The sequence below is a fragment of the Phocoena phocoena genome, chromosome 11 (genome assembly GCF_963924675.1).
Source record: "Phocoena phocoena chromosome 11, mPhoPho1.1, whole genome shotgun sequence".
NCBI classification, from domain to species: Eukaryota; Metazoa; Chordata; class Mammalia; order Artiodactyla; family Phocoenidae; genus Phocoena; species Phocoena phocoena.
The window spans coordinates 5,987,560-6,009,526 of NC_089229.1; the positions used below are offsets into that span (position 1 = coordinate 5,987,560).

At 59.6% G+C, this 21,967-nt stretch overlaps 1 protein-coding gene across 2 annotated transcripts in view; it reads left to right on the forward strand.

Moving 5' to 3' along the window:
• Positions 1–21,967, forward strand: part of SCUBE1 (signal peptide, CUB domain and EGF like domain containing 1) — a 129,876-nt gene that overhangs the window by 49,138 nt on the left and 58,771 nt on the right. For both annotated transcript variants that reach the window (XM_065886745.1, XM_065886746.1), the window contains exon 5: positions 21,242–21,367. In XM_065886745.1, coding sequence (XP_065742817.1) covers positions 21,242–21,367 — 126 coding nt within the window. The remainder of the gene's footprint in view (positions 1–21,241; positions 21,368–21,967) is intronic.

Below are 21,967 nucleotides of genomic sequence, written 5' to 3' on the forward strand. Positions count from 1 at the left end.
CCCCGAGGTGGGAATGGACCAGACTCCCGGGAAACGCAGAATGAAGGGCGGGATGGTGGGCACAGTGATCCCAGGATGAGGGGAGCTTGGCAGGGGCCAGACCATGAGGCTGGTGGAATGTGGGCGGGAGTTTGGATTTCGTGCAGGGAGCAGCCATGGGAAGCTGGGTAAGCAGAGGCGGGGAAATGATGCTGGAGGGGAAGGGCGGGGGACTTCTAGGGAAACCAGATGCTTCGGGGGCTGGGCCTCAAATTAATCATGCAGTGGAGCCTGGAGTCTACGTGCCTCACCCCACCCAAAGGCCTGGGTGGCCAGATTTGGATTTATAGGTGAAGCCAGGAATCTAGATGTAACCAGAATACAGATTTGGGGGACTAACCCCAATCTACATTAACTGACAATGTTAGTTGTCAGTTCATCTGGGCAATGAATCAATCTAAAAAACAGGAGACAACTTCTTGGATACCCGCCGAAGGACAAGCCGCAGCATTTCCAGGGTTCCCGAAGGCTCTGTGGAAGGTCCCAAGAGGACAGGACAAGTGCGCAGGACGTTGGCCAGCCGCTCGGTAGTGCCTGTGGGCGGGGACGGGCCTGGGGGACTGGCCACGCTGCTCCCTCCTGAGCCTCTGTTGGTTGTCAGGACAGTTGCTCATCGTGATTGTGTGTTACCTTCAGTGACGATTGTTAGAGCTCAAAAGAGCATGTTCAAGGTGCTGAGACCCAGCTTGTTTTGTACCTAAGTGGCCTCTGTTCCCCAGATCAGATTCCTCATGTCACCTGACTCTTCCTAATGCCTGTCAGCCCCTTGGAGCCTCCCCTGAGCTGGGTTTGATTAGAGGGGGCCAGACACGTGGGCAGGGTCTGCTCCAGGCTCCCGGCCGAGAAACAAGGCCACGGGGCTCAGCCCTTCTGAGCGGCCCCACCTCCCAGGCGATGACACCAACCCTGGCCGGAGGCGTGTGGATCTGGCCAGGCTGGGGTTGCAGGTTTTAGGTTCTCAGCCATTCTCACCTCCACTGGTCACATGGCCTCTGCAGTTACTCCTGCCTCGCTGGGTCCCCTCGTCTATAAATCGGGACCAGCAATCCCTCCCAGGCGAGTGAGGGCTCCGTTAGGGGAAATGCTTTGAAGGGGTCAAGTGCAGTGCCCGCCCTAGGAGCGGCAACTCACATAGACAGCTTCTTTAGGCCTTTAGAACTCATGCTTGATTTGGGGACACAGACTGTTCCTCTCTCCCAGCTCTGGGTGGGAGGGGACCCACAGCTGTGGAGAGCCGTGGCCTGTCTGTCTCTGCTCAGCACTTCTTTGAGCCGGTTCTGGCTCCATCACAGCCCGCACTCACTTCCCACTCAGCCTCTGGTCCGGCAAGCCGTTAAGTCCCTCTTCCACCCCACGGCCTGGGGGAAGCCGGGCCAGGCCACTCCCAGCCTCCGCCTCCCCACTGTAGTCATGCTCCCAGGGGGCCTCCGGGGTCCCAGAGTAGACGGGCCACCAAGGAGCTAGCACGTTCGAGCTCCCTCCCTCTCCCATGCCTGCTCTTTTTTTTTTTTTTTTTTAGTTTTTTTTTTTTTTTTTTTTTTAGTTTTTTTTTTTTTTTTTTTTTTTTGCGGTATGCGGGCCTCTCACCGCTGTGGCCTCTCCCGCTGTGGAGCGCAGGCTCCGGACGCGCAGGCCCAGCGGCCATGGCTCACGGGCCAGCCGCTCCGCGGCATGCGGGATCCTCCCGGACCGGGGCACGAACCCGCGTCCCCTGCATCGGCAGGCGGACTCTCAACCACTGCGCCACCAGGGAAGCCCCCTGCTCTTTTTTTAAAAAGACTTATGTCATATCTATGCTCCAAGAAGGTGTTGACTCCTGGATGAACTTTTCCCTTTCCTTCCAGGGACGAATCCTTTCTTTCAGTCTGAGCAAAATTGATTTAGGGAAACGAAGGAGCTCCAAAAGCTCTGACGAGCTGTGCGATGGCAGGTCACTCTCCCATTCATTCATGTGGTGGGTGCTGGCTGGTCCCCAGGATCCCCATGTGGTCAAAAGCAGGCATGATCCCTGTGAAGCTTTGCATCCAGAAAGGGGATGAAATGCTAAATCAGGATCCTAGGAGTTACCTTATGATAGCTGAGAAAACCACTCTGGAGGGAGGGACCTAGCGGCTCCAGCGTGGTCGTCTGAACAGCAGAGACAGTAATGAGAATGGTCTCCTGGCCGGCCTGGTGGAGGATTGCTCTCTCACCGGCACTGATCCTGGGCCACCACTGTTGCCGATGGTAGTGGGTTTGAGACATGTGTGCCCTCTCCCCAACGCAGGAAGCTGTCCTGCATGGCCGGGCTCTGAAGCCTCACCAGGTGCCCGCAGTGGTCCAATCTGTGGTGGTGTTGGAAGGCCCCAGAGTGAGAGGAAGTGTCACATCGTCCCCGCAGCTGTAGGCAGCAGGACAGGCTGGCAAGGGTGTTTAAGGGCCTGTACCTGTCAAAGTTCATCCCCGAGGGCCCTCTGGCACAGAGGGGACCTGTCATCTCTGTGTTATGGCATGACTAGGAGCACAGGTTCCAGGGCCCCACCGCCTAGGCTGGAATCCCAGCTCCAGCACCTGTCATCTGTGTGACCTTGAGCAAGTCAATTAACCTCTCTGTGCCTGGTCTGTACAATGGGGATAGTCCAAGTCCCTACTTCACAGAGTTAAAAAGATACTGAAAAGAAAGTCTCAATAAATGTGGGCTCTTATTATCGTTATTTATCACAGATGAGGAAACAGGCCCCGAGAGGGCAGGGCCTCACCCTCTCTGGGCCAGTTTCCCGAGCCAGCAGCAGAGTCGGGGCCTGGGTGCACACTGAGCGAGGCTCTGCTGCGTGCTGGCTGCTGGCTGAAGCCTGAGCGTCAGCCGAGGGTGAAGAGGCGATCAGGAGTCAGGCCTCCTCCTCAAGGAACTCCCTTCCGAGGGGTGAGCCGGTGGCCCTCGCACCTGGCTTTGTCTGTGCTCAGGGCAGGACATGCCCATCAAGACAGCCGTGCATCCAGCACTAGCTCGCTCGTTGCTTGACCCGCCCAGGGCTGCAGAGGTCAGACCAGCCCCTGCCCTCCAGGAGAGTCCAGCCCTGTCCTCCCTGTGGAGGTTTGAGCAGCGCGCCAGGCCCCTGCTAGGCATGGGCAGTCGGGAACCCAGACATAAAGAGGACATCGGGCCTCTGTCTGCCCCTGCTGCTCCCCGGGCCACCCTGTCTACTGACTGGTGCCCCACTCAGCCCTGGTGAGAGCGCCCAGTCACTGCACAGCCTGTCCTGAGCCGGCCCAGGAATCACTGTCAGGCTCTGCCTCGTCTGTGCTCAGAGGGCTGCCTGTCTCCCACCCCCCACCGTTGCTGGCCACCGAAGGCAGTTTTCTACCTGCCGCCTGCGTCCCTGCAGCCTGGGAGCTCCCTGTGGGCGGGGACCGTGTTCCCCACCCCTCTGTGTCCTGTGCTGACATGGGGCCCATGGCAAAGGCCTGAGGGAGGAGGGAGAGTGACGCTCAGTTCTTGGCGGCTCCCTGGGCCCGGATGCTCCATCCACATCCTCGGGTTGTGCAGGTAGGTTCCTGGTCAGCACGTGCTAGTGGACGCTGTGGTCTGCCCAGGCTCTGGACCAAGCGGTAGGGGCCCAGAGGCTCTGAGAGGCCATCGCACAGCTGACTGCATGCCGAAGCCCTGCCGTGCTGCCTCCTTTCCCATGTTGGAGGCACTGGAACTGGCCACGGGGCAGCTGAGCATCCGTGTCCCTGCAAGGCTGAGGCCCGTGCAGAGCGGATGCCAGGCTGGCATTCTCTCAGCAGGGGCGTCACGGGTTTACCTGAGTGCGTTTCATGTTCTGTTTAATATCCTTCTGAGCCTGTTTAAATGCACATATAAACATGGGTAGGAAACCGCACTGCCCGCCCACCACCGGCATTCCTGGTGACACTCAGGGCCGCGTTTTCACAAAGCTTAAGATTTGGCATCAAGGGTAATAGTGGCTCCAGCCAAAATCAGAGGTGGGAGCCAGGAATAGGAAGTCTTGGCTTCTTCTGCATTCAGTGGTGATGGTGACGGTGAGAGCCGCACGTCCTGGGGGCTTACTGCATGCCAGGCACCGTGACGAGCACTTGTCACGCACTAGCGTGTTGCATCCTTACAGACTAAGGAACCGAGGCACGGAGAGGATAGGAAACTTGCCCAAGGATGCAGCCAGGGGCACGGCAGGACCCCGTGCTCTGGCGGGCTGGCCTCTGAGCCTGGGCAGCCTGTGTGGAGGGTTCCGATGAGGTTTGCGGCCGGCCCAGGCAGGGTGAGGCCTGCGAGAAGCAGAGATGTTCCTCAAGCGTGAGCGTCCCAGGTACCAAGTGTGCCTCTTCAAGCACCAGGAGTTCAAAAACATTTCGTAGTGGAGATCTCCTGAGATGGCCCACCCGATCCCTTCTCTCTTCAGAGGAACAGCCTAAGTTGGCCCAGCCTCTTTTCCCTACAATTCGCAATTTTTGTTACAAACTCAGTGACTGAGACAGCCGCTCCTCTGAAGGCCAGAGAATGCTTGTTAATGTCTGTCGCCGTGCTGAGTGGCCCGGCTTCTGGGCTGGAGGTGGCTCTTCTGATACTGCCGTTCCGCACCCCTGTCTGTAGGGGGTCTTGATGTGAAGCCAGCAGCCCTGGGTCCACACGCAGAGGCGGGGACTGTGTGAGCCTGAGGGCTCCTGGCTTCTCGGGAAGGGCCTTGGGCTCTGCCACAGCTGTTTGCTCACAGGAGCCGTTTTCACCTGTTTCCGAGTTTGCAGGTATCCTCTGGGAGCTCTCTGAGAGCTCATCCCTGCGTGAAGTGTTTTTAGGATCTGTTCATTTTGTCTGTAAGTTTGTACTCAACCGTAGCCAGAGACCAAACAGTAGGGTTGGAAGTTTGAAACTTTTTATTTTGAAGTAATTGTAGAGTCCTAAGGAAATGCAAAAATAGTAAGGCAAGATCCCACATACCCTTCACTCAGTTGCCCCCAACGGTCACGTCGTACGTCACTAGAGAACAGTGTCGAGTCCGGGAAGCTGGCGTTGGTACGGTGTGCGAGTCTGGTTCTCGGCCACTTTGTTGCGTGTGGCTCTGTGTAACCTCGTCAGCAGCCACGAATTAGCATTTTAATAATAACTGAATAGCTGAGTACTCGTCCAGGCACGTTATGAGCACTTTGCCTGTCTTAGCCAGGGGGCTATATAAGTTAACGTTCAAACCAGTACACTTTTGAGAGTGAAAGGAGGCGCTATTAATTGTGACAGGGCAGCAGGTATACACTGGGACCGTCCCACGCAGACCAAGGCATACTGTCACGCTAAAATTACCTCATTCATAACCCCTTGAGCCCTACGGGGTAGGTACTGTTACTTCCCACGTACAGATGGCAAATAACGAGGCCGGTGATGCGCCCGGGGTCACGTGGATCCTAGGAGTAGTACCAGGACTGGCACCTAGGCGGTCTGGGTTCAAATCATGACCACCTTCTGTGGCTGCCTCCCAGTGTTTAAAGAGACTACAGCTATCCCGTGGTTCACCCCTTCTTTGGTCAGCCATGGAAATTGGGTTCTAAAGAGAAGAGGGACTTCCTCACCCAGTGTGCCGGTCAACCTGGATTGGGGCTGTGATGCTCAGGTCTGCACCCAGGGTGTGGCGTGGCGTGGCGTGGCGTGGCATCGCGTACTGGGTGGTCAGTTCGGGCCCTGGGCCACAGTGCTGAGGGGCTCAGGCAGCAGCCTGTTAAGGTCACAGGGAACTTAGTTCTGCCTGAGGGCTGGGAGCCTGGGGGAGGTGGAGAGGGATCGAAGAAGCCCCTGAGGGTGGGTGGCCTCTGAAGGAGCTGAAGAGTGGAGAGTGGGCGGCATGGCCGGGGGCTTTTGGGGGGATTGCGCAGCAGTGATGGGAAGGAGAGGGCGAGAAGCTGGCGGGGGCCCCCTGGGTCCAGACCTGGGTTGAGAGTAATGGAGGCAGCTGACATTGGAAAACAACGTGGAGCAGGGCTCTGAAGATGGAGAGGCAGAGACCCTAGACAGACGAGCAGTCACAGCCCTCTCTGGGCCTGAGTTCTGGGATGGTGTCTGAGCAGGGAGGGCCCTCAGACACTTGTCACCCTCCAGCACTGTCTGACTGAGGAGGTGATTCTGTGGCAGAGCCTGGTGGGCTGGGTGCCAGCGCTGGTCCTGACCTCAGGTCATTTCTGTAAGCCACGCAGCCTCAATGGAGAGGAAGGGGGACTCCGATATGAGCCCCTTCCCCGTACCTGATACTTTTCTCACGGGGTCACGTGTAGATTCCAGGTCCTGCCGCTCCCGCCCCCAGCGCCCTTCCTGTCTTCCCACCCTGTGGTCGTCCAGCTGGGCCCTTCGTTCAGGCCGGCCTGGCCTCTCGCCTCTGGCCGGGGGTTGTCTGCTGTCTAAGGTTCCAACTGTATCCCGGAAGAGTCAGTGTGCCTGCAGCCTTCCTTGCCCACCGGAGAGAGTGGGTCCTAGAGCCTGAAACCAGACCTGGCTGCCAGAAGTGAGAGGGTCAGGAGACCGTGTCTGGCAGGGGTTTGAACTTTGCTGTGACAGTGACGGGGCCCCTATCAGCCCCAGGGGTGGGCGTATGATCCACATTTGGGGAAGATCGCTGCCCACTGTGGGCTGGAAAGGGAGATGAAGCGATTTTCTGGGAAGTGGCCCTGGTGGCCGTCAGGGTCAGGACCTCACCGGGGGCCGTGTGGGTGGACAGAACGGTGGCTGAGCGGAAGGCGAGCGGCAGGGCAGGCAGGCCCTTCCGCAGAGAGGTGCGGCCCCCGCATCACGTAGGTGCGGAGTACTTCAGTGGCGGTTTGAAGGAGGGTCCAGTGGCTCTGGTCCGCGTGGGGCCTTGTTCTTGCGAGAGTCCGGAACCCTGGAGGGGAGCCTGGGGCCCACAGCGGGACCGGCCAGTCTCTACTTCTCATGAGGCTGAAGCCCGGGTCCTGCTCAGCCTCTGGCTCGGCGTCCTGACCGCAGGTGCCCGGGGCAACTCATGCACAGTGCGAGCCCCCACACCCCTCGCCCACTCGGCCTGGGACCCGAGCAGGTGGCCGGGATGGTGGGTGTGAGCTCAGGAAACAGGCTTGGTCGGGGGGCAGGGGCTCGGGAGTTTTCTGAGCTCCCCGCAGGGGGCATGGGGACAGCCGTGCTCTGCCTTCTGTGCTTCACTTAAACCCTCACCGGGGCCAGGCCGGGGAAGGGGGCTGGGCTCCCCTGTGGCACTTGGAGGAGAGCCCTCCTTCCAGCCGCACTCAGACCCTGAAGTGGAGCACAGGCCCCGCGGCCTCAGCCGCTTCGGGTCAGCCACCGCCGGGAGCCTCTCCCTGAGCCCGCCGCCCAAAGCCCACACCGCCGCAGGACCGGCTGGGGACCCCTCGGCAGAGGTCCCCGGGCAGTCAGGCGCGGGTCGCTGGGGACGGGCCAGGGCAGAGGGCCGGTGGTTCTCAGGGGAGATGGCCGCCCTTGCCGCCCCGACCCGGCGCTCATCCCGGGCCCTCCCCTCAGGCTCCTCCAGGCTGGTCCTTGACCCTCCTCTGGACTTTGCCTGCTGTCGGGCCGCTCCCGCATCTCCTCCCGTCCCAGCCAGCAGGGGTCCTCGCCCGGCCCGGCCCCACCCTCCGCAGCTCGCAGTGCTCCTGCACCCTGACCGCTGTGATGCTCGCAGCTACCCCGGGAAGACCTTCGGGTGAGCACTGTCACCCCAGCGCGGGAGGGAACCCCAGCTGGGCCACAGTGCAAGGCGGCCCTCAGGATGGGAGGCCAGCTTTCTGACGCCCAAGGTAGTTTTTCTTCTCCTGTTCCACCCCCACCTCCGGACTCAAATGCCTGTGGACAGAGGCTCGCGGTCCCTCCCGAGCCACCCCACCCGAACGCCAGCTTAGGGTCCTATCACTGTGCCTGGCTGGCCAGCTCCCATTGCTTCCTGGGCCGTGATTCCCACGTGATGGGGTGTGGGCCAGGCCTTGACCTAAGAGGCCCCAGCGTGCTTCCTGTAGGACCAGGGACATCCCCTGCCCTGTGCCAGGGCTTCCTGTCATCAGCTGTGGGTCCTAGGTTCCCCGTGGGTGTGTGTGGCCGGGAATTTTCTGTTTTAAAAGAGGGGGAACGGTGGCCATGCCGGAGAATACCCCACCCCAGCCTCAGGGCTGCCCCTCTGGCTGCTCCTTGGGGCAGAGCGTGGGGCAGGTTCTTCCCCCCGCCCCGGCCTACAGACCAGGTGGGTGGGAGAATAAACAGCTCTCGCATTTAGTGGGCAGATTATGGTGCTGCCGGAGAAGGCCTGTCCCGGCCCCTTGCAGTCCAGAACGTCCCTTGAGGCGGGGACGATAAATCCAGCCCGTTATTTTTTACGAGCCTCCCATCCCATAAACAACTCCTTCGGTTGGTGTGCCCAGCTTCACGCCCTGGCCTCCTGGCCTGGCCTCCAGCCAGCCCCTGCCAAGCAGCCCTGCAGGGACCCCAGTATTTGGTGGCGTTGGTGGTGGGCTTTCCTCCACGCTGCAGGACCTCGGCCTCCTAGTGTGGACGGCGCAGGGGTAGCTGGCCCTGGCCCTGGCTCCCTTCTCGGCTACGCGTCCTGGGGCCTCAGTTTCTCATCTGTGAAATGGGACAAACATTAGTGTTCATTACAGAAATTGTTATGAGGACCAAAATGAGAGAATATGTGTATACTCTGGCCCCTAGCGGAGTGCCTGGACCTGAAATCGGTAAAACTGTCCGCTGTCACGGGGCATCACTGTGTGCCAGGCACTGTGCCCAGACTGTGATGGGATGAGCGGATGTGCTGTGTAGCTGTATTACCCCATTCTGCTGGTGAGAAAGCCAGGAGATTTGTCCGCAGTGAGTAAGTAGCACAGTCAAGATTTGAACCCACATCTTACCGACTCCTGAGACCAACGATATTGAATGAGCAAATGGATAGAGGGGTGGGAGCAGGACTTGCCTACTGCCCGGAGCCCCTTGCAGCCCCGGGGCCCTGCCTCTCCACCCTCCTCCCGGGGCCAGGCTTCACCCTTCCGCTCAGTTAACTGTTTCCCCGGCCCCCCGGCCCATCCGCCTTCTGACAGCAGTGGGAGCCACTGTTCTGCGTGACCCTCTGGCCATGTCATTCCCCACTGAGGACCTTCTCGTGCCTCCTCTCCCTGCCGTGCGTGTCATGAAGCTGCCACAACGAACCCTTGTCTCTCCCGCACCAGGAGCTCGGCCTTCACCGCCTTCCGAGGCCCTCCAGAGCGCGGCCCCTCGCCCATCCCCCACCTGCCTTCTGTTCTCCCTGTGACCGGGGAGCCCTTTACCAGTCATGGGCCTTGCTGTGTGCTATTTCCTCTGCCTCAAGTGCCATTCCCCATCCCCCTCACTTCCTGGAGAACTCTTCGTCATCCTTCAAAGCCTATCTCGCTTCACCTCCTCTTGTGAAGCCGTCTCTGACTTCGAGGCACGCGTGGCAGCCTCTCTGCACGAGCTGATTCCTCTACTGGAGCACTGATCCTCCCTGCTGCCTCAGACTCGACCCCTTGTCCCCCAGGCCCACACGGTGGCTGACCCAGTGCGTGCCCAAGTGTCCGTTTACCGAGTGAAGTGACCGTTCGGCAGTCTGTTCAAGTTAGAATAAATGGTGGGAATCGGCGTGAGTTGCCAAAGGTGGTTGTTCATGCCCTTGATACGATCCCTGGGGAAAGGGAAAGGTGCTCAACATTTATTGAGTTCCTACTGTGTACCACGTCCTCGGCGCCCTTTAATCCTCAGAGGACCCTGGGAAGTAACAGCTGCCGCCCTGTTGTGCAGGGGAGGGAACGGAGACGCAGGCAGGGACAGCGGGCACAGCTGGTTTGGGACGAGCCAGCCCAGAGCCCGGTGTTGGCGACTCCAAAGCCCAGCACGTGGCGGGCAGTGGAGGTGAGGCACTGGCTGAGGCGCCTGGGAGCTGCTCGTGTCCTTAGGGAGTCTCCTGCTGCCACATCCCCCAGCGTTCTTGTAGCTTCTCTTCCAGGGCCCCCCAGAGCTGCTGGGGGATCACTCGCTCAGCCGCCACGTTGGCCTTTCCTGCACCTGGGCTACGTTCGTCTGGTCACCTGTCAGGAGAGAGAAACAGACCTGCTCCCTGGTCACAACCCGGCCATGGCCTGGGGCCTGTGTGAGCTGACTGTCCCCCCCCCCACCATGGCTCCCTTTAGGGTCCCTGTGGAGGGAGGGATAAGGTTGCCAGATAAAATACAGGACACCCATTTAAATTTGGATTTCACATAAATAATGAATGCTTTTTTTGGTGTAATTATGACCCATGCAATACTTGGGATATGCTTATACTCAGGAAATACTTGTTTATCTGAGATCTGGACTTAACCAGGCATCCTGTGTTTTTATTTGCTGTGTCTGGCAACCCTGGGGAAGGAAGGGGGCACCCCTAGCCTCAGGAGCCCAAGCAGAGTGAAAACCCAGGAGGCAAGTCTCACAGGCCTGTGGTCCCAGCCACCTGGGCCTCAGAGAGGCTTGGATGTGCTCGTGGTGACGCCTAGTGATCAGCCAGGGAACTTCAGGGGACGGGAAGAGGAAGGACGGTTAGCCCTGGGAGGGGATGGAGGGGGCAGGGGTCCAGGGTGAGGGGCGGCTCAGAAGGGACAGGCACTGCAGAGCTGGCCAAACGGGCCCGGGGTAGGGGGTGGGCAGGGCAGTCTTTACTGAGCACCACCTCCACCTTGAGGGGGTGGACAGGGACCCTGAGCTGGAGCCATCACCTCTTTAGGGCCCTTTAATGACCTCCCTTCTCCACTTCACAGAGGAGGAAACCGAGCGAGTTCCAGGCCACATACCTTAGAAAGGGCTGGAATTGGCATGGGAAGTAGATCTGGTAAAAACCAGGCCCGCCCCACCTCAGCGATGCCGACCTTCCTGTGGCAGCTGCAGCTCTGCAGACGTTTGTCCACGTGTGTCTGCACACACTACTGCGTGGTCCTCACAGCCATCAGGCAGGCTCCCTCCCGTCTCACAGGCGAGGCTTTCCAGGGGCTCCCAGGGCCAGGACTGGTCAAGGCACCAGAGGTGAGGGGCTGAAGGGAGGCTGGGGTCCGTCCCTGCTCTCCGAGAAGGCCAGCCCTGCCCCTCTGCTCTCATCTGGCACTCCAGGAGCCAGCCACAGTCCCAGCTGGCCATCCGTCCATCTGTCCACCTGTCCGTGTACACGGAATCTGCCCACTCAGTGAGCAGCTGCGGCAGAGGACTCGGTCTTAGCTGAAAATGCCCCTGTGACGTGTGTGCATCCTGGCTGGCTCTGCTGGCGGCCTCAGCACACGGCCTGCACGCAGGTGGTGCTCGGCAAAGGTGTAGAATGAGGGAGGGAGGGAAAGGGTGAGCCTAAAGGCTGGTGACAGCCCTGAGCCAGCAGTGCCTCGTGAGCCACCTCCTGATGTGACGGAAGGAGCACTGAACTTGGACTTCCCTGGCTGCCCAATGGCTAAGACTCTGTGCTCCCAATGCAGGGGGCCCGGGTTCGAGGCCCGGTCAGGGAACTAGATCCCCCATGCTGCACCTAAGAGTCTGCCTGCCGCAACTAAAGATCCCGCGTCCCGCAGCTAAGACCCAGTGCAGCCAAACAAATCAAAATAAAAACATTTAAAAAAAAGGAAAACTGAACTTGAGGGTCAAGGCATGGGGAGTCAAGGGAGCCATTGGGAGTCAGGAGGTTCCACGTGGACGCTGTGCTCGCTGCTGCATGGCTCAGGGCAAGTCCTGTCCGGTGGGCTTCAGCCTCCTCAGTGGGAAAGGAGGGGCTTCATCTGGGTGCTCCAGAAAACCAGTCCATTCTGGCTGTTTGCTTGTATGTAAACTCAAAGCAGGATGGCTTGGTTTCAGAGACGGGTCTCTGTCTGTAAGTGAGCAGGGGCTTCGGGGCCAGCCACGCTGTGGGTGTCGGTTGCACACCTACAACGGCCTCAACTGTGGTCCAGCCACTGGGAGAGCAGAGCAGGATGAAAGGCACAGACAAGAAGCGGGCTGGTCCTGCAGAAGGAAGGGCCTGGTGTCCGGGAGACCCTACCTAAATATTTGTGGAAGGAAAGCACGTAGGCAGGTGAGCGGATAAACGTGGAGGGCGTCGGGGGTCAAATCACACGAGGGCTGGACTGCTGAGGCTGTACCAGCTGGGCAGCAGGTGCTGCGGGGGAGGCAGGGTGCACACTGACAAGGGCCAGTCCCCCCGGGGCCCTGGCAGGGGGCATCCGGCCTGAAGGCAGGGGTGGAGGTGGTGGGACGGCCCAAGGGTCCGTGTGCGGGGAGTGGGCAGTGGGGAGCAGCGAGGAAAGGATCGGGCTGATGGAAACAACGGGGCGCTGGAGGAAGAGCAGAGCAGAGTCCCCTCAAGGGCCAGCGAGGCAGCCAAGTGAGCAGAGGGCTGCTGGGGTGTGAAGTGAGCACTTGGCCAGGGGTCGGGTCCCTGAGCCACCACGCAAGGTGGGGGAGCCTCAGCATCGTCACCTGTCTGGGGGGCCTGCTGACGGTACCTGGCACTCAGGATCGTGGAGATAGTCCATTAGGGAAGTTTGCAAAGAGCCTGGCATGGGGTCTGGCATTGAGGAGCTCTGGGCAAGTGGAAGCCCACAGACTTACTCCTGTTTCCCAGGTGGGGCCACCCCTAGGGATGCAGCCTGGGGTGGGCTGGGCTCGTGGTCAGCTGGGGGTCTAGTCTGGGGCAGCCGGCTGCTGGCGCCCCGGCCGGGCCTGGAATTGCCCGGGAGGATGTAATTTCAGGGCACAGGGTGGGAGACAGAGCCCTGCGTTCTGCTAAGCCCAGGCCCCGTAATGAGAGGCTCTCCCAGCACCATCCAGGCACAGATGCTGTTGGAGTGTAATTAGGGGATCGAGGTGGAGCCGGACCGGCGGGCGGCCGGGTAGGCGGCACAGGCTTGGGGCCAGCACTGCACTGCAGGCAGCAGCCGGGCCTGGGCCTGCAGACAGACACGTCCTGTTGCCCGGGTACCGGCCGCTGTTCTGATGCAGAGTCCAAAGCCCAGAGTGGCTGAGCCCAGGCCCCTCACCAGTGTAACCAGGTTTAGCGAACATCTCTCAGGCCTGAAATGGGCACTGTGCGGTGGCCGGGGGGTGGGGGGAGGGCAAAGGCATGACTCAGGCTTGGGCCCTGCCTCTCAAGGACCCCCCCCCCAGTCTGGTGGGGGGAGCCCAGCAAACCCAGAAGTTACGGTTCGTGTGGTGGGTGTTATGAGAGAGGGGAGTCCAGAGGGCTGTGGAAGCCCAGGCCCCTAATCCATCCGAGGGACTTGAGGGGAGGGTGGAAACAAGGAGGGCTTCCTAGGAGAGGTGACACCCAAGCAGAATCTCAAATTGCTGGCCGACAGCCAAGTGTCCCTGTTGCCTAGAGCCATGGCAGGCAGAGCATGGGGAGGACCTAGAGTGCCATACTGAGAACTTTCAGCCTAACCCTGGGCCCTGGCTGGGGTGGGAGCATTGACGGATTTTTAGCAATGGGAAGATACAGTCAGGTTTATGCTCTATAAAGTTCCTTCTGTAGCTGGAGAAGGGCAGGTCTTCAAGTCAGACAGAACAGGGTTCAAGTTTCAGCTCTCCCACATCCTACCCAAGTGACCAAGGGCAAATTGCTCAGTCTCTCTGAATGGTTCTGTAAAATGATGACAGAACTACTTACCTTGCAGAGCGATATGGTAAGGGCCCGTGTTCTCACGTCTGCCTCTGTGCCGCGTGAAAAATCAGGCATCCTGGGGAAGTTGGCATTTGCTATGGGCTTGGAGAGACAGAATGTGGAAAAGTGGACGTAGCCAGGGAGGGCAGGGCTGGTTTGGGGAAAGGTAAGGAAGAGAAGGGGACAGCTCGGGTTTCCCTGCCCCTCCCCTGGCCGTGAGTGCTCCATTGCCTCCTAGGAGGCCACGGGGAACGCAGGTTTTGAAGTGAAACACGGTACGCCTGTCTCGTCCGTGTCCCTTGGGCAAGTTACCGAGCCTTTCTTGGGTCCTACTCTCCTCACTTGCACGGTGGGGATAATAGCATCTACTTCGAAAAATGGTCCTGAGACTTAAAGGTGGTTGTTCACGTAAAGTGCTTAGGGCACAGAAGGCACTCAATAGTGGTAGCTACGGTGGGTCGTCATCCGTCTGCAGCGAGTTTCAGTTTCCTGTTTTGCAGCCCAGAGCTGCCCCCATTCTGTCTTGCTTCAGGGCTGCCCCTAGATCCAGCCCCCTCACCTCAGTTATTAACCTCTCGGCGCTTCAGTGTTCCCATCCGTTAAGTGGGCCAGTACGGGACAGAAGCGCCCTGCTGAGGTGGTGGGGAGAATTCGTGAGATAACATGTGTAAAGCGTGTGGCTCAGCCTGGCACACAGGTGGCTCTGGGCGGACGGGCACAACTGTTGCCCTCGTCACCTCTCCCACGGTCCCATCCTTGCTGCCGCCCCTGTGCCTTTCCCCCCACGGCAGGACCTTGCTAGCGTTCCCTTCAGCGCCCCCATTAGAAGCATGTGGGAGCCCGTATTTGTTTCTCCCTGCCTGGCTCGGCCAGCTTGCCGAGTCTGGGCTGGGGAAGGCAGCAGCCTCTTCCTGTCACCCCCCACCCCCAAGGCTCCAGCCTCTTTCCTGGGCTCCGTAATTTTCTACTGATGAGGTGGAAGGGGAGGAAAATCCCTTCCTCCCGAGTTGGGGGAGGACGTAACAAGGTGATTGTTCTCTTCTCCCCGCTCTGCCGTTCCCAGCTTGCCTTCCCTTCCTGCGTGTTTACGGGACAGGGATGCGGAAAATGATGTTATTGATGAAGTCGCCATAGCAACGACCCCTGAGAGGCACACATTCCAGCTTTGTTACTCTGGGCCGGGGGGGCTACGAGAAAGGCTGGCCCCTAAGTACAAACAGATCGGCCCCCAGCCCCACTGCCCTGCTTTAGATGCACCCGTGAACTTTGCTCTACAGAAGACGCGATGTACGCACTGGTTTAGGGCAGGCAGAGTCCGCCATCGTTTACCTCTGTCCTTTGGGAAAATAGGCCCTGGTGGGAAAGGGCTGCGGGGGCCTGTCACCGGGCCTAGAGAGTGCAAGAACCTGGGGAGGGGCCCGTCAGAAGGAAGTTCGGGGCGCTTGGGAGAGGAAGGTGCAGCCTGGAGTTCTTGTGCATGGTGTGGCCCCGGCACGTCTTTCCCCAGCCCTGATCCAGCCTCTCGTGGGCTTGTTTGCAAAATGGGCACGGCCATACCCACTTCTCAGGCTTACGGCGAGGGTTACACTAAATGAAAGTACAGTCAGAGCCCGAGTCCCTACATCATGTCTTCTGGAAAACTGAGAGAAAGGGGCTCTGACGTGTGTCCCAGATCCGGCCTTTGTCCCTGTCCCCACACACGCTGCCACCCCTCCAGGCTGCTTCGTCCCTTTCAGGGTGGTAACAGTAGCCTCCCACCTGCTTCTGGCCCACGCTCTTGCCCCAGCGGGTTGCCTCCATGCAGCATCCAGAGATCTTTGCAACACAAAGTGCATCGCTGCCCAGTTTACAACCTTCCAGTGGCTCCCCCTGCCCAGGATAAAGTCCCTCAGGCCCTTACCTGCACCCTTAGCCAGCCTCACTGGCCCAGAGGAGGGGCCTGCACCTCGAGTGAGTGCCTGGGAGGCAGGTCCGACAACTATTCCCTTTTCACAGGTGAAAACTAAGGCTCAGAGAGGTGCAGGGGTTACCCAAGGTCATGCAACAAGCGTCAGAGTCTGAATGCGGACCTGGCGACGCGTCAGCAAAGCTTCTGTGTCCTCGTTGCTCCCCGCCCCACCCTGGGCACCAAGGAGACACTCGGTCCGAGTTTGCAGAACGTAATTGGATTTGGATGGATTGGATCAAATTAGATTCGACCTGGCGGGCAGCCTGGCCTGACTGGCACCAGGCCCCTGAAGACCAGGATTTCTGGGAGCAACTCTGAAATTATATCTCACTTCCCCTCGAGGAGGGGAGATGAACGGGGCTTTCTGCTGGACTCAGCACTGCATGGTATCACGATGGGGAGTGAGGCCGAGGGAGTGGCTGCGCCTGGCCCCGGGGCAGCTGTCTTGTGGCCCAGCTCCCAAGAGTAGACACGGTACAAAGCAGGGGGCCACAGGAGGACAGAGGGAGACAGGGCCCTTCGGTCCCGCAGGCTCGCAGAAGCCTGCTCTGTGCCCAGTTCTGGGCTCCGCCCTTGTTCTGGAGAAGCCTGTGGAGACAGTGTGCCAGCCGGAGCTGGCGGGAACGGGCCGGGCTGCCTCAGAGGAGCTGGGATGGGGCTGCAGCAGGGTGGGGGACCTGCAGTCCCTTCCAGTGTGGAGCCCAGGACCATTCTCCTGGAGCAGAAGTGCTTGGCAACGCGCACCTTGCATGCCCCCCCACCCCGGGGTTCACCTTTCACATCCGAACTTCCACTTGGCCCCATGGCCCTCAGCAGTAGCCCTCCCAGTACTACCCCTGTTAGCTTGCAGTGCTCAGGACCGCCTTCCTGGGCGGACAAGAAGGGAGAGCCGTCCGCTCTACCCCTGAGGCTCTGAGGCACAGAGGAAGCCACGCCAGGCTCCACGTGTTCCCTGCCCCGCCCTACGCCTCCACGGTGCCCCTGCCACCGTGGCTTCATCTGTAAGGTGAGGGGCTGAAGTGGGCCACCCTGGGGTCTCTAAGCCTGTAACCCAGAGCCTCCCAGAGGGGCTGGGGCAGAGCTCCCCAGGATACTGTGCTAAGTGAGGGGGAGGGGGCTATCCACGAGTGCCTGCAGGACTTCTCAGAGCCTTTAACGTGCGTTGTGAATTCCCTACCTCAGGCGACCTGGGATGCTGTGTTTCATAGAACACACAGCAGAGAATGCCACAATAGTGCTTTCCAAATTCTCTATGCCTCTCGCCTTGTCCCCTAAATAATAGGCAATGGGTTTAATCTGCTCTGAGGTAAGAAAGGCTTCATTTCTCTCTCCTCTCCCTCCCTTCCTCTTTCTCTCTTCTTCCTCCCTTCTCTCTCTTTCTCGCCCCCATTCTTCTTTGCTTTCTTTCGGTTACTGTTTGCTGACCCCTAACTCGGGGCAGGCCCCGTGCTGGGTACTTGGGATACAGAAAAGAATAAAGGTCAGGTCTCCCCTCAAACTACCCACGGTTGGCAGGAGAGCGCAACTTAGCAGCTACACGGATCTTACGCAAGGCAGAATGAAGCAGCAGCAGTGTAGAGAAGCTCCAGGAGCAGCCCTGCTTCCTTAGGAACCCGCTCTGTGCCACACACATCGCACGGTCTTCTCATTTGAGCCTCACGGCAACCCTCAGAGGTACACGTTCTGACAACTCATTTGTCAGCTAAGAAAAGGGAAGAAGGTATCTGACCAGAGGCTCAGGTACGAGCAGGCGAGCCCTGGCCCCGGCCCCTCCTGCACGAGGCTCAGCCCTCCTCAGAGCATTTTGACGGAGTGAGCACCGGCCAGGCTGGCCTGCCGGCCTGGGGGCTGGACTCTCCCTCTGGCGCCTTTGCATCCGCTCCCCAGTAAGATCTCCTGAGCATCTGCCATGTGCAGCCAGGGTTCTGGGCGCGGGACACAGCAGGGACAAGACACGGCCTCTCGGAGCTTGCTGGCCGGTGGGCAGGGCGGCCGCAGGTAGACAGGCACAGAAGCGCAGAGCCGGCTCTCAGCGTTGCGCCAGCTGGAAGGAAGAGACAAAGCCAGGACCCGCGGTCTGCAGGACAGAGCTTGAGCCGCGCCCAGAGAGTGAAGGAAGGCATCAGTTAGCCGCCGAGGGGAGCCACTCAGCTCAGTGCTGCCCTGAGGCGTGGGTCCCATAGGCCAGCCTTTTAGCGCTCCCCTTGCTTAAGAGTGACCTTGCTCATAAGAGCCCGTCACCTTTCACGGAGCAGCTGCAGAGGGCGTGGGCCAGGCCTGCCCGAGGCCGCTCTGCTATACGTCCAGCCCAGTGGGAAGGCCGGTGGTGGCTGCAGAGGGAGAGCGGGGACTCAGAGGACAAGCAGGTGAGAGGTCGGGACCCCAGCTGCCATAAAGCACGGCCGCTCGAGGAACGCCACGCTGTTTGGAAAGGCTAGAGAGGTGACACCAGCAGGAGAGACGAGGCTTCGTGATGGTTCTGCAGGTGAGCTGAGGCTCCGCCCTCGTGCTCGGCGGCAGCCGGGTGAAGGTCAGAGAGGAGCGAGGGGTTCTGTGCTTCGTTGAGGGGCTGCCCGCAGAGCTTCACAGTCTGAATTTGCCTTGAATTTCCATAGGCTCTTCATTCTGAGGGCAACAGATAGTAACAGGTACCATTTGTTAGCCCAGCTCTGTGCCGGGTTCCTCGTTCTGTTCACCCCCAGCAAATGCATGCTGCCTGTCCGTCATCTGAGTCCCACAAGGGTCGCTCAGTGACCCCCAGACCAGGAGAGCCACGGCTGGGAGCCCAGCGGCCTGGGTTCCAGGCCTGCCGTATGATCTGGGACAGTCACCCCTGCCTCGAGGCCCCGTTTTCCCCATTTGGAAGATGGATGGCAAGGAGCCGTCCAGCCCTGACCATCTGTGGTCCTGCCGGCCATGAAGCCGAGCTTCTCGTGGCCCACGGAAGCCAGTGCCGCCCCAGAGTGGAGGGGAAGGTCACGCAGTTCCCGCGTCCACGGCTGGGCAAGGGGCTGAGTCACCCGCACAGAGGAAGCCGTACCCCCGGCCCCTAGCTAGGCCGTTGTGACCTTCTTTGGGGTGGTTGCTAGGGTCATTTTTAAATGTGATGGCAATGCTCTCACGACCACTGTGTCAGGAGCGTCCAGAAGCGCTCGGGCCGAGCAGAAACGGTCCAGCCGGACGTGAGCCTGGCTGGTGGTGGCTGCCGCTCCCAGCTGGGAGACCCAGACCCGAGGCTGTTCCGTTTCCCCTCCCTTTGCTGTGGGGACCCGGAGCATCCCCTCCTGGGCAAGACCTGCCCTGGACGGTGAGCTCACTGGGGAGGCCCAGAGCTCAGCCTGAGTCACCTGGAGAGCAGAGGGGAGCCACACAGCTACCCCGCAGCGAGGAGAGCTTGGGTGTCCAAAAGGCCCTTGACGGGCCTGAGGGCCAAGGAAGGCTTCCCGGGGGAGGGAGGGCCGTAGTGGCACGGGCCTTACAGCGCACACACCTTTCGGAGCCGCAGCAGTAGCTGACTGGCCCCTAGAGCGCCCAGTCTGCGGCAGGCCCAGCCGACAGAGACTCCCCGCCCGTACAGGCAAGGGTGACAAATGCCTGGCGAACCAGGGGCCAGGGCTCCAGACAGTATGGTCGAGAATCATACCCACCCCCCGCTTCTCCTCTGCAAGGGCCCCTCCTCTCAGCCAACTCTCCTTGTTTTAGAAAATACCGTTTTTAACCAAAGATGTACTCACATTGATGTGTAATAAAGTTTAAATTTCTGTTTTTAAATAAACTAATAGAGATAAATTTCCCCATTTAATCTCTAGTAAATATTTATAGCCATGACACAGAAACACAAGCTCTTTGGGCTCCAGCTGGACAATTTGACTTGCGTAAGTGAGAAAATCAAGGTGAAGGAATAATGAGAATAATGAAATCAGGTGAAACCGGAGGTCGGTGCGCTGAGCAAAACGCGTGCTTCATTCATTTTGACTTGTTTTTGTTTTCTTCCACTTCAGACTTTTTTCAGTCTTTTTTTTTTTTTTTTTTTCAGTCTTTGTGGTAGCTGCCGGGTTGTTTGTGTTTTCAAACATCTGTCAGTTCTCCGTTGCCCCCGCCCATGCTTCAAGTGGCCGAGGTCGAGATGAGTTAGTTAGTCCTGCCCTCGAACAGGAGGCCCGTGCGTCACCTGGGGAAGGAGGTCTCGGGGCGGTGTGGGCGGACAGCAGCCCTTCCTTTCATCTGCACTTAGCCTCTTGATGGACTTGTGACCTCTAACCTCTCACTTGACCCCTGACCTCATAAATTCTGGACACTCCTCACAAATCACCAGGAAGATAAACATCAACCGGGGTCAACTGAAGGGGGTCCCAAGCCGCTCCAGGCAGACAGGGAGGGGGGAATCAAGTCTTCTGGGGTGGAGGGGATGTCCCCAAAACTGTGGGTGACTCAGGAGAGGGGCCAAACGGCCCACCCCAGGGAACCCTTCTTCTCCCTGGTCACACCAGGGCCCTCAGAGTGCGTTTTGGCAAGATGCTTGGCAGGCGCTGACTGGGTGGTGTGTAGAGGCCAGGCCTCCGGAGGTGGATGGTCCATAGTTCCTGCCCTCAAAGCCCGTGGGCAGCCCAGCTCTGCACTCAGCGAGGCCTCTGGGAGGGGAGAAGACAGGGAACCTGGCTGGCCTTGGGAGGGACAGGGCTTCCGAGTCGGCCAGAGGACGAGCTGCAAAGGGCCTGCCGGGCAGGGCCAACGTGGACAAGACTCCAGATAAAAAACGCCCACTGCAGCTAGAGCATGGGGGTGCCAGAGCAGGCAGTGGCGTGGCCCAGCCCTGAGCCGCTGCCACAGTCTCCCATTTCTGAAGTTTCCCGGCCAGCAGGGGAGTCCGTTGCTAACTGCCCTTTTAAGTTGAAGCCTCGGAGGAAAAGGTGCCTGAGGTTTGCAAACATATTTGCTTTAAAGAGGAACATCTGCCAACCAGCAGGAATCTCAGGCTGCGATTAGGAACACAGTGACGTGTGTGGCCTGGACCCGGAATAAGCACGGAGGGCGGAGGGACGCCTGCTCGGGGCTCCGGGCCTGCAGGGCTCTGCACTGAGGCTGGGGCTTCCGTGGGTCCCGGGCAGCACTGCAGCTGGAGGCCAGCTGGGGTGTGTCAGCACCCTGACCTGTCAGCACTCCTCTGTGTGCCCAGCCTGAAATGCAAGTCTCCACCTGCCCCACGGGGGCTTGTGGCATCTCCGTACAAACTGAAAAGTGCCACGCACCGCCATCGTTTTAAATGCCACCCACATCTGCTTTCGTGGGGAAACCATCTAAACCCCTGACCTGGGAAGCCTCCTGCAGCCCATGCCCTGTAATCTGACCCGGGTCAGGAGCGTTTCCTCCGTGGGTCCTGCAAGCTCATTTACGGTCTCCGAGCAAGGCCTGGCTCTAGACCTGGGCCCCGTGTCCTCAGTTTCCCCCTAGGGGATCGCCGTCTGGATGACTAGGTGCACCCCCCGTGTGCATGTCATGCACGTGCCAACGGCAGCCCAAGAACACTACGTTTGCTTGTGACATTTCATCGGTTATCTTCTAAGCCTGAGATTTTCTGTCTCCCTGGTCCCCAACCCCTCTCTTGTCTGTCTCTTCGCAGAGGGTATGAACTGCATGAACAAGGACCATGGCTGTGCCCACATCTGCCGGGAGACGCCCAAAGGTGGGGTGGCTTGTGACTGCAGGCCCGGCTTTGACCTTGCCCACAACCAGAAGGACTGCACACGTAGGTAGATGGAGGCAAAGGGGTCAGACATTCCCACGCGTCGCCTGCCATTGCTTTGTGGGGGGTCTGTCCAGTCTGCTGGACGTTGCCTGAGAAGGGCACTCAGTCCTCTGGGGGGGAGACAAGGGCAGGGCCCCCCCCCCGTAGGGGCCTGGGAGGCATGAGGGACAGGGGCCATAAGCCCCAGGCTCGGGGTTTCCCTGGCGTAGTACCACTGACACAGCCCCGGACCTGGGCTGGATCTTATGCAGGGCCCTGTGTGACAGCCCTGCCAGCGCTCATCGTGACCTCCTCCTTCCCCCCCGCCCCCAACCCGAGAGACCCATTGGCCCTGTGCTCGAGCTCTCCAGCAGGAACGGAGGGACTGTGGGTTCGCAGTGGGCCAGGGCAGCCCTTGGTAACAGAATGGTATAAAGAAGGCAAGGAGGGGACTTCCCTGGTGGCGCAGTGGTTGAGAATCCGCCTGCCAATGCAGGGGACACGGGTTCGAGCCCTGGTCAGGGAAGATCCCACATGCCACAGAGCAACTAAGCCCATGCGCCACAACTACTGAGCCTGTGCTCTAGAGCCCGTGCTCTGCAACAGGAGAGGCCACCGCAA